Source organism: Leptodactylus fuscus, chromosome 5 (assembly GCF_031893055.1).
Source record: "Leptodactylus fuscus isolate aLepFus1 chromosome 5, aLepFus1.hap2, whole genome shotgun sequence".
Lineage (NCBI taxonomy): Eukaryota > Metazoa > Chordata > Amphibia > Anura > Leptodactylidae > Leptodactylus > Leptodactylus fuscus.
The window spans coordinates 160,459,380-160,471,773 of NC_134269.1; the positions used below are offsets into that span (position 1 = coordinate 160,459,380).

The window sequence follows — 12,394 nt, forward strand, 5'->3', positions numbered from 1 at the left end:
ATAGTACAACCTGTCAGCCTGGTAATCGATGAAGAAGCAAACACTGCTACGTTAGGAAGTAGAAAGCTTGACAGCCTGGCGACAGGAGCCAACTTATGTGCTCCGTGCCAGAACTAAAGATGGCTGCGGTGGAACAGCTTAGAGCTACGTCACGCTAACTCATGCCACGCCCCATCGAGGACTCTGCTTGGACAGCTTCTGTCACGTGATAGGACCTGGCGGCAGGTGACCTCAGCAGGTGGCATGGCGGCAGATTTGACTCCCAGGTTCCGCAGGATCCGTAGTATGGGAGAGCTCAGACCGCGGAGGAGAGGTAAAGAAGGAGGCAGTGCACAGTGTACCGGCACCTCAGCTCAGCCCCTTATTATATGTAGTCCTGTGTGTTATATCAGCACAACAAAGAAAGCATTCCCTAGGCTCTGTGTGTGTCATTGGGGGACATTCTGTGTTGCTGGATTTATAACAGGGATTTTATTATAGAATAATTCTGCTGAGGGGCCTTACACATGACAGACTATTACTCACCGCTCTCCAGGCCTTGCTTTCCAGCACCAGCAGCGCCAATGGTCTGTATACAGGACTGCTGGCTGTTTGTGACAGGTGACCACTGCAGCCAATAACCGGTCTCAGCGGTGACCTCTTCACAATCAGCATCTCACAACAGTCACGTGCCGAGGGGAAATTAAATACATTGCAGAAAAGTTTTTTTTTGTTGCAGGTATGCTGTGTTTTTATTTATTTGTTACATAGGCAAAGCAGTCTGTGACAATCTGTTGTCTTGATAGACTGAAGGATATAACTATGAATACAGGAACTTTCTATGATCTGGAACTAAATACCCAGCCATGATTTCCTTACTGTGGACAGGTTATCAGACAGGGCTCTACATGCATGAGAAGATAACCTGACTACAGTCAGGAAATCATCAATTTTAGATCAGCAGGAGTCTAACTGCCAGGACCCCTGCCGATGAGCTTCCCTATGCCTGCACAAGCTGCAGTGCATGTTCACCGTATGTTTGATAGTGGTCATAGTCAGTACTACAGTGGTTGTCCCATTTAAGTCTATGGCAGGCGAGGAGAGACCCCTGCCCATATGAGCTTACAATTTAAGGTGTATAGGCAGAACTGGAGCTGGAAGTGTAAGCGATGTGTATGTGTCTTGGTTGATGACAAGCTGCACCATGTTAGAGACTGATGTTTACGACCAGGTGACATGTTTAGTATCATTAATGATCTTTCTTAGGCCTGGTTCACATCTGCGTTCGGTATTCCGTTTGGGGAATCTGCTTGGGGACCCCCCAAATGAAATTCCAAATGAATTAAAAAGTGGCTAGCAAAGAAACCACATGAACCCCATAGACTATGATGGGGTCCGTGTGTTTGCGACGTGGTGGTATCTCACGAATCATGCGGAGCGAAAAATACTTCTTGCATTACTTTTCTCTCCGCATGATTCATCTGGACACCGTGCCAAAAAAGACATGGACCCCATTATAGTCTATGGCGTCTGTATGGTTTTTTTGCTCTTTTCTAATGCGTTCGGTATTCTGTTCGGAGGGTTCCCAAGTGAACTTCCCGAAAGCAGATGTGAATCAGGCCTCAGTTTGTGACATTATTATTATTATTATTATTATATAGGATGTAAATATGTTAGTGTGGTAATTTTTATTCTTGCTTCTCCTATTATCATATTGCAGGCTACAAGCCCTTCCAGGCAACACACTTGTGGAATAGTATTATCCATACACTGAAAAGTCAAGTAGAGGTGAAGAACAGACGTCAGCACCTACGAACTTACCCCAGCTGCTTTACAGGCTCAGATGCTGTAGATGTTGTCCTTTGCCATTTGATGCAAAATATGTATTTAAGCAGCTATGATATCTCCCGTACTAAAGGAGTGCAGCTGTGCCAGGCTCTCATGGACCACAAAGTCTTTGAACCTGTTGGTGTAAAACTTTTTAAGACTGAAACTGAGCTTGCCTTTGAAGATAGTAATAGTCAATTCTATAGGTTTTTACAATCCAGAGATGCTGCTGAATGTTCCCCAAGCGAGAAGAGCTTTAGTAAAGAGAAGCGGCGCTCGAGGTTTGCATTTATTTCTAACTCCTTTTAATATTTCCTATTAGAGCTGCCGTTTTAATATTTTCACATTTTTTATGTTTGGACATTTCTGTTACATCAAGTAGTAAATTGTACATTGCTGTTACATACTTGTTATGGTGCATCCTGGTGTTATATTGATTCTTTCCACCTAACGTCTTAGCTGCCTACAGTACATGAAAGGGGATTTTCTGGGAAATTATGTTAATGACTTATCCATAGGATAGATCATCAACATCAGGTTGGTTGGGGTCCGACACTCAGAACCCCTGTCCAACAACTTTTAGGGACTACTATATGTAAAAGGAAAGAGAAAGTTCTGCTCTCTGTGTACTGCCTGAGTTGAGTTACTTTAGCTCAGATCCTATACAAGTGAACAGCAGCTGAGCTGCAGTATTTCAACTCAATCACTACATAGAGAAGAGTTCTGTTCTCCATATAGCAGCTGATTGGCAGGGGTATCATACCTGATCTAATGTGGATGACCTATTCTAAGTATAGGTCATCAATATAATTTGCCTGAAAAACCCCTTTAGGCATAGGCTAAGTTCACATCTGCACCAGAGACTCCACCAAAGAAATTGGCAGAAAGAAAAGTCCTATGTGGTGGTTTCAGCCTAAAAACACCTGGTGGACCCCATTATAGTCTATGGGAACTGGAAGTGATTCCGCTGATAACCACTCTTTTAGCAGTGTGGCATTCTGTCATTCGAATTTCCCAGCGAACCAGAACAATTGAGTCCCATGCACAGAACCTAGCCTAAAGCCACACTTTGCAGAAATGTAGTGTTTTTAGCTTCTGTGAAAACACAGCTCAGAAAAAGCTGCGTTTTACAGTACCAAGTTGTTAAAAACATGATTGCGTATTTCTCCACTTATCTGGCTCTTTTCCTCTCTCCTACTAAATCAACGTGCACCCTGAAATTTATTGCTGAATCCTTCTTGCTAGAGCAAGACGGACTGCAGCCCACAGAGGTATCAGATTAAAACTATATTAAAATCTATAGTGATGGGAAGAGTGAGCAGTAGCCAAGAAAGAGGAGACTCGTAGACAGAGGTTTCTGGAGCCAAATAGGAAGTTTCTATCTCATCCCAAGTCCATTATTCACATTCTACTCTACTTTCTGTGGGTATTGTATGGGAGACCAGCTCAGGGAGATCTAGCCTACAGAGTGGGACACCTGAGAAATTCAGAGAGTTGCTCATCATGTCCTGTACTATTAATTTATACAAAATCTGTTAAAAAGGCTAGACCTTTTTTATCTCATTTAACATATTCTTTAACTTCGGGTCCCTCTTTAAATTGCATGCTTGTGGATTGAATGCTTGCAGTATTAGATACATTGCACTTTGTTTTTTATGTTACTAATATAGGACTGGACAGGTTGTTACAATCTGTAATCCATCAGCCCTAGACACTGCAAATGAGAAATTAAACCAACTCCTTCACTGTTTTTGTGACATTCCTAATGCACATCTAAACCAAGACTTCAGTAAACCGCCCAGATCCCTCTCTGCTAAAGGTAAAGTGTTTTATCTGGCTTCTTGCTGGCATGTGACATGTGTATTTCCATATCTCATCATAAACAAGTGCTTTCTTTGTTTCTGTCTCTGAAGATGTTGAAAATGTGTGGAAACAGCAGGTGATGGTTCGACTTCTTCAACTAGTTCACATTCCTGTGTTGGAAGGCGTCTTGGAGTCCCCAGTTAAGGCAGAGTACAAGAAGCATTTTGCCGATTTCATTGTTTCGAACACATTTCTGGACAGAGAAATTCTACAGACTTTAAATTTACCCAAGTAAGTAGTTTACAATATCCAATTGTGTTTTACCTTTAAATTTAGTAGATCAGCTGGAGTGCTGACCACACATTTAAAGGGACTCATCAAATGAGTTCTCTCACAGTATTGCGGATGGTCAAACGCTCAAATAAGACTGGAGGGGGCCACAATGCTGCCAGAGAACTCTCTCGCGACAACTTTTATCTTCTTCTGGAACGCCCTCTACCTTTGTCTTCTGGCTTTCAGTCTTCTAGGCCTCAGGCAGAGCCGACTGCGCATGTCTGGGCCAGAAGAAAATGGCCGCTTACACCAGCTTACTGTGTAAGCGGCCTTTTTCCTTGTAATGAAGACACAGGGAGAGGGCGTTCCAGAAGAAGATGGAGGTGTCGCTGGAGATTTCTCTCGCAGCATTGGGGACGCCCCAGCGCTGTTTGAGCGCTGGGGACCACCCTCAATGCTGTGAGAGGACTCATTTGCATACCGAAGAAAACCCGGATTTCCACCGAACGGCGGCACGGTGAAGACATCTAAAGGTAGGAGAAGAATATGTGTTAGTCAGAAAAAAAGGTATCCATTGATAGGATACCTTTAAAGGGATTCTAACACTAAACCAACGGCACCGTTCCTTAGAAATACCGGTTTTAACCGGTAGGCAAATGAGTTCTGCGCAGCAATGAGGGCGGGCCCCAGCACTCAAACAGCGATGGGGGCGTCCCCACTGCTGTTCGAGAGCTCTTTCCAGCGACGCCTCCATCTTCAGCTGCAACCCCGTCTCTTGTCTTCCGTCTCAGTCCAACTTCCGATGCCTGCGCAGTACGCTCCTGTATTGAACTACAAGAGCAAGAGCGGCCTCCCAAAAATGGTAGTTCAATACAGGAGCATACTGCGCAGGTGTCGGAAGTTGTACTGACAGAAGAGGCAGGGTTGCAGCTAAAGATGGAGGCGTCGCTGGAGTGAGCTCTCGGGCAGCAGTGGGGATGCCCCCATCGCCATTTGAACGCTGGGGCCCGCCTTCATTGCTGCGGAAAACTCATTTGCATACCGGTTAAAACCAGTATTCTAAGGAACGGCGCCGCGAAGACCACGTCTAAAGGTAAGAGACGAATAGCCTTTCTTAAGGCTATTGCGACGTGGTAAATAGAAAAAATGTTCACTTAGTGGTAGAATCCCTTTAAATTTCCGCTCCATTCACCTCTATAGAACTGCCAAAAAGAAACTGAGTACAGCATCCAGCTATCTCCTGTAGTTCCATAGAATTGAAGGAAGCAGCAGTGCAAACATAATGTGGACCTCAAAACCTACAGTCATGTAATGAGGCTGGGTCCCTGCTGTCAGACCCCTAGTGATCAGTTACTAATCCCCTCTCCTATACATAGGGAATAAGTTTGATTTTTGGCAATAACCTCTATAATGTGCGTATTTTACCAGCTTTACCAATGCAATAATAGAATGTCAGGACATCAGCAAGTTCCGATTCCCTGCCATTGCTCTGTAATTAGTAAGCAATATAGAAAGTGCAACATATAACAGGCTGTATCCTGCCCGCAGAGCAGCAGGCTGTCATAATAACAGTATTTAGCAATACAGTTTCTATTTTCAGATTGGACAGGTGGCTTGCTGCTGCGGTCGAGTGTTTGGAGTATTTTCCTGATGAACAGATTGTTACGCTGAGCCAGCAGTTATCGCAGAGTAATGGAAATGGTGAAAATCTGGACTTGTACAAGAAAATGCTTTTTGATGTTATTACAAAATATTACTCTCAGGAAAGAGATCCCTTTTTGGATTGCCGAATGGTTCAGATTCTATTGGGAATTGTTGAACTTTTGGGTAAGAGCCATCAATTGTTCATTTTGGTACCATGAATGTATTAAAAGAGGAACTGGCGCCAACGGTGACCTGTTATATTGAAGCTCAAAATTTGAAAGTCAGTGTGTTTAGTAATAATATCTCATCATGATCCTAACCGGTGGAATTGCCTATTTACTGTAACCGCTATCAGTCCTTTAATAGGAGCTAATTGAGTGTTTTTGTTTAAAGAAAATGGAAAGCAAAGCCAAGCACTGGAATCTGTCCAGCTTTTCTTGAGATTGCTCATTCCGCAAGCAAGAGAGGAGTTTCGTCGTTTAATCATTTTCATGGCGTCAGCTTCTGAACCTGATGCCTACAAGCTGCAGAAGCAGGTATGGAGAACATTCGAGCCTTTCTGATAACTTTCTCATTGTTACTGTTTTACATACAGACACTAAGCCACTTTGCTGTTTTTTGGCTCCTCCAAGAGATGGAAAATTTCAATCAGAGCTAAAATAGTAAAGCACTCAACCTTACCGCAACAGATGAAAGCATCTGGCATGTCTTCATTCTATAAGATTATAGTGACAAAAATATTAAATTATTTTATGTACACATTGCTGATCATTCATAAAACAGTGTTTAGGATGCAGCATATTGTCAAGTAACTAAGCTAGAAAGTATGTAGCAAAGTGGAAATGTACAGAAAATTATTTCCAGCATCACTTATGCCTGGAAACACCATCCACATGGCAAGTCCTATCAGGAAAGTGCGATAGAAGTGGGTGGTGTAAAAAACAAAAAAGTTAGGACTTTGCACAGTATCCCTTGTTATGCAAATATTGCAACTAGTTCATCCCTTGTATGCCAAAAAGCTGACCTACAAAGAATGCTAAATCAGTTTTTCACAGACCATTAATAGTCAAGTATGAGATCAGTGAAAAACCAATACCGCACTAGTGCAAATCAAGCGGTGAAAGATAGACTGATACATCTGTGGTATATGGGGTATATGGCCAAGAACTGAACATGGTTGTGTGAATATCCCCTTAGTGTGATTTTGGAGCTGGCGTGGATGCATTGTCTTTGGGTAAAAGTGGCATTTTCTATTATATTGGATTGCCAAACATTTTCTTCTTTACCAAGTGTGTGATAAAAATGTTCTCTTTATTGTCAGTGTTTTTGTTTTGTTTTGTTTTCCAGTTCGATAACAAAGTGATTGTGTTAAAAACATTTACAAAAGTCATCGTTCACAACCCCACAGTATCAAGAGGACAAAGTGAACAATTTACAGTGTTTCTATTGGATCATTCATATGACCTCTTCAAGGTAAGTCTGAATGGAGGGAGTTCTGGATTGTGTGGTTTAGCCAGAAATGAGTTTTATATTAAGATATGAGGATGTTTTACTTTACAAGTCAACCCTTGCGTAAAATGCAAAGCTTCTTGGTACATAAAGTTCCAGATTTTTTTTTTTGGACTAGCTTGACACCTGGGTGTGGCTTAAATACTACAAAACTTGTCATAAAATTCTAAAGAAAGTCACCTACTAGGTGATGTGCCTGTAGGCTAAACGTTGAAGATTACACCAGATTTATAATTCAGCTTCAGCGACTGTGATGAATTGGGTACATTTTCAGATTGTCTAACTATTAATTATGGTTCATAGAATTCACATGGCAGCAATAAACAAAGGCATCTACTAACAGGGCTTTCCTAGTGAACCATCCTCAGCATACTCTTCTCACTAGGACTGCAGGACACATTATTCCAGTTTTTAATGTTCATCTTATAAATGCTTGTAATGGAAATTCCACTTTTTTAAATTAATATCATTTGGAAAAGGCTCAATGCTGTGTCCTAACAATATCAGATCCAGTTTTTGGCATGAAGCATACAGGCCTAGTATGAGGTCTTGTTCTTATCTGTAAATATGCTAACTTATCATAGAGACTTTTAGTGGATCCTAATCTCCAAAAACACCCTACCTGGTAAAATAGGTCTCTATGCAGGAATATTTGGTGATATGGATCCATATAAGGCCTTCATGACATCTGTATTTGACCAAAATTGGAACAAGAAAAGTTGCCATTGGAATTTTTTTTCTGGATTTGGGCCTGTAACTTTAAGCAGTTATGTCTTAGTGAACATAAGCATCTCTTCGGATAGGACGCTTAAGAGACTAAATTGTGCAGAATTTCAATTTCATTCCAGTGAAAATGTGTGGTTTGTTATTACACAGACGCCCATGGAGCTACTCGACCTTGTTAGCACAAAGTTAAGGAGTCTGCAGAATGGAGAAGACCCGGATGACCTTTCAGGTATTTGTTCATTAGCTACTTGTGGAGGTATTAAAGGATAAAGTGACTTTATTAATGAAGCAATTCTCCCTGGCATCTTTAAAGCTGTGCTTTCAATCCCATGATGCCTTAGTACAGAATTACATGGACAGCTAAAGCCAGAACTGTCTCTGCCACTCAAAAAATACTATAATAATCCACCATGCTATATTCTCCTAAATAAGCTAAGACACCATAAGTATACAGTCAGGAGGTAGAAAGCAATGCCAAATCCATCACATGATGTACTCTATAAGAGTTTGATGGATCTTAAAGACTTATGATAGGGTGGGCTGGGTACCATGGTCGGGGTCGGTTTTTTTTACAGGAACAATAGAACTGTATTTCTTTCTTGTCAAATATGCAGTGAAGACCCCTAACAAAGCCTTCAATACAGATGTTAACATAGCTCTTAAGGAAAGGCAAAGATCTCATTGAAAGATGTTCCAGATATGCAGATGCTAGGAGAACTATACAGCTGTCTATGGAGCGATTTGTGATTTTATTTAGGTGTGGATATACTAAAATATCTCCCAATATACTCCCTTCTGACAGGGTTTACGTTTTGTCAGCGGTTAACCATTGAAGAGTATGAAACCCAGAGGTATACTTGCACAAAAAGGGAAATGCAGGAGTTAATAAAGATGGTGGGCGCGAGTTTTACTATTCCTGAGAAGAAAAAGAAGAAATTAATGAAAGAATTTCAGAAGTATCACCCTTCAGCATCCAGCACCTAAGTTTCAACCGATCTGCTCAGATGACATAGCCATTTGCACTACTAGTAGCTGGGTATGCGCCCACTTGTCCGGTTAGGCCTTCCACTAATGCACAAAAATATTAAGTTGTTAAGATGTATTCGGGCCTGTTTGACATGGTTTGTATGCAGGGCACGTCTATTGTGGGCACTGTGCCAGGAATTACTACTGTTTTTAGATGTTAATGCATTTGTGTGTCCTACTTGGAATAGACTTGGACTAGAAGAAGATTAGAAGTGAGCACTTTCCGTTTACTTGGAGTGTCTGTAATATAAAAAACAAGAAAACTTGATAATCTTCAGTAGTTGATACCTTTTTATATTTCCAACCCACTGGCTAACACGGTACAACAACGAACATTGTCTGTAATATAGTAAGTACTACGGTTTATGTATTTTTATACATAGAACTTTGTTCCCTGTTCTGAAATGTTTTGTCACTTTGTATAGTGTGTAACTACTGACTTGTAAATGAACACTAAGCCTAGGAACGACTGAAAGAAGTAATGAAAAGACTCCTATTTTTTTCTGTATCTTCTGCTTGTTAGTAATGGGCACTGTAATACTGTTGCTTTGCTCACAGAGCACTTGTACAGTCTCAATTCAGTCATGTGATTGTCAGATTAACTTTCCAATTCATGTATGTTTTATTTTAGGAAGACAGAAAGTCACTCATACTATCAGCTTACATACATAGACTGACTTACCACCTCTCCATAGAGCGTGCGTGAATTGGCAAGACAGACCTATATAACCACAGGGGATCCGAACGGAGACTGCGTGTACAAAGTAACAATACTACACTTTACAGGATGCCCATTGCTAGCCAGCAGATGATCTTGACCCCACTGTTTTGTCATGGTAGGTTCACTCTAGCGTTTCCGTCCTTTGGGTCCGCTTGGGGACCCGAAAAACTGAAAAGTGGTTACATGTGGAAACTAGTAGACTGTAATAGGGTCCATAGATTTCCGCCGAAATTAAGTGGAGTAGGACAGAGTCTCGTACTGAGACTCAAATGCTAGTGTGAACCTAGCGTCAGTCTGCAGATTTATCTGAAGATTCTGGTCTTGTAGACATTATAAAGCAGCCAGTCCTTTCACAACCAGACACAGGACAGTAGGGAGAAGGAGGGTTGGCATGGCTGATGTCCTGGGATACACTTAGAAATACACAGTGGAATTTCTTTTTAACTGCAGTATGAGACAAAATAGGATCAAAGGACTGGAAGAAAATAAGGGAATTTAAGTGCTGGAATATAATTTTTTTTTTGTGGAATTTTAAACAATGGAGGCAGATTTAGGCTGTTTACACTGCTGTGCTTTCCTGTACTGTTGTAAATAACAGTAAGCTAGACAATGCACCTCAGCAGACTCCAGAAGGCCAGTCCTTCAGCTGCTATTGGGGGAACAGGCTGTATGGGTACATTCACCAAAGTAGTGTACACAAAGACTTACAAAATCCAGCTTATCCATTTACTAGAAATCAGAGACCTCACTGAGTACTTTGATCTTAATTATGTCAACAGCTAATAGGCTGACGTGATAAGTCTACAGGGTGTCTTCACTTTGGGTAAGGGAGGTATATGACTTGATACTGTATCTTCAGTGTATATTGTAATTGCAGAAAGAATGTTATTTAACCCTTAAGTACTATCATGGTGTATAGCATAATGATATTTGTATGATAGACACCATGATAGTACTTAAGGGTTAAGATTAGATTGACCGGTCTATGGCTCGGTTCACATCTGCACACAGGTCTCTGTCATTCGGTTCCCTCACAGGACTGCTGAAATGTTGAATGTCCGCTGTTTTTATACTAAAACCAGCAGAGAGAAAAGTCCTTCCTGCAGGACTTTTCTCTTTATCTATTTTTGGCAATTTCTGCTGCAGAGACTCTGAAGCCAAGGTGAACCTAACCTACCTTCTTCCAGAAAGTGTACTACACATTTTGTGACCTTTTAATATAGCTCACCCCAATTAAAGTAAATGGGGTTAAACTGAAATAGCAGGTGTGGTGCTGATTTTGGAAAAAGGGTGCTTTTTAAAAAAAAATAAATAAATAAAATAAAATTCTGTACATCTGTTTAGCATTTACACAGCGGTGCTCTGTGTTGACTGCTCTGATGCTTACCAGTTTCTCTGCATTTATCATATATTCATAGGTGGAATGACACTTTAACCTTGTTTTAATTTATTTTAGCTAAAATCTAATAATCTTATGTAGCAATTAATTTTAATGGGATACGTGCAATTAATTCTGTGTATAGTAATGTACAGTGTACCATCAAGTATAAACCACTTTCTATACGTCAATAGTAAAAGTGTAATATATGTTACAGAAAAAATGTCTCAATCTCTAATAAGGTTTCTTGCAAAGCTTCTTGTATTTGCTTGTACTGCTGATTTGTAGAAAGATGTTTAGAATAGGAAATGTAATGTAACTGTATAAATGTCCTTTTTTAATGTCATATGATACATTTTGGATAGATGTGGTACATTCCTGCTCAAAAGTTTAAGCATAATATTGTGTGATACTAAATTGATCAGGGGCATATGGATTCTTTGGGGGAGAGTGTCCTTATCTGAGCCAGAGCAGAGAACGATCAATTGGTGGTTTTCTCTCTGGTGAATTGAGTCTGTGTCTGTATCAGAACCAGCAGCCCATTGAAGCCTCCAGTGACAACATTAGCTCTTCCTGTTACCTGGCGCTTTAGGAGCTGAACAAATCCCTTTCCAGGCTGAAGCTCCACGTTGCGAAAAACACAACATTTTTGCCGCAAAATATTGTGCTTTACAGTAACTCCAAAATGATTGGGTTTCTGGCTAAACCCATCTACACATTGTAGAAAAAAAAAAATCAACTGTGGAAAAGCGGCGTTATCAATAACATGCAAGTTTTTATAAAATCGCAGCATGTCAGTTATACCTGCAGAAACACTGACGTTTTCCCTATAGGTATAATAAGGTCTGAAAGTCAGTAGAGAAACTCCGTGAAAATTCAATGAAAAATGCTATGTTTTGCAATGTGGGGCCTCAGCCTAAAGCATGGAGCTCACTGGGTGAAATCAATAACCTGTAGTGACTTAGTTGCAGCATAATGAATGCAATGTAAACTAATCCCATCCATGTTTTGTATGAAAAAAATAAACCCATAGCATGTTAACTGCTCCGTCAGGTATTACCAGTATGCAAAGGCTGAAAGCTGCGGGAGAAACCTGAAGGTGAGACAAAGGAAAAACTGTCTGATTTTATGTTTTCACTGTGTGTAGTCTTAGCCTTAGGGCAGGTTCCCACATGACTGAAATGCTGCAGAATTTCTGCTCAGGAACATTGAACAAAAATAGATGCAACACACCTCCTCTTGCAACACACATACTTAATAATAATAATAATAATAATAATAATAAATAAAATGGAACAATACAGAGACACATGGCCTCTGTGCAAGGATGACACACAAATTTAGGAAGGGAAAAATAACAATTTTGGCAAAATCTGACCTGAAATCTGCAGCATGTCAAACCTGTGTATTCTTTAGGGGGCTGTGAGCTTAGGGAAAGGACCTGTCCTGAGTTTTGCCCTATGAATTTTGTAGCCTGGTTCTCACTGCAGGAAATCAGTGGGTCCATG

At 40.8% G+C, this 12,394-nt stretch overlaps 1 protein-coding gene across 1 annotated transcript; it reads left to right on the top strand.

Moving 5' to 3' along the window:
• Positions 1–198: 198 nt before the first annotated feature.
• On the top strand, positions 199–8,885 carry DEPDC4 (DEP domain containing 4). Its single transcript, XM_075276349.1, has 9 exons — positions 199–313; positions 1,700–2,087; positions 3,477–3,625; positions 3,720–3,900; positions 5,483–5,709; positions 5,920–6,062; positions 6,874–6,999; positions 7,912–7,990; positions 8,564–8,885. Exons 1-9 carry the CDS (start codon positions 244–246, stop codon positions 8,743–8,745), a joined length of 1,545 nt encoding a protein of 514 aa, XP_075132450.1. The 5' UTR covers positions 199–243; the 3' UTR covers positions 8,746–8,885.
• Positions 8,886–12,394: the final 3,509 nt, after the last annotated feature.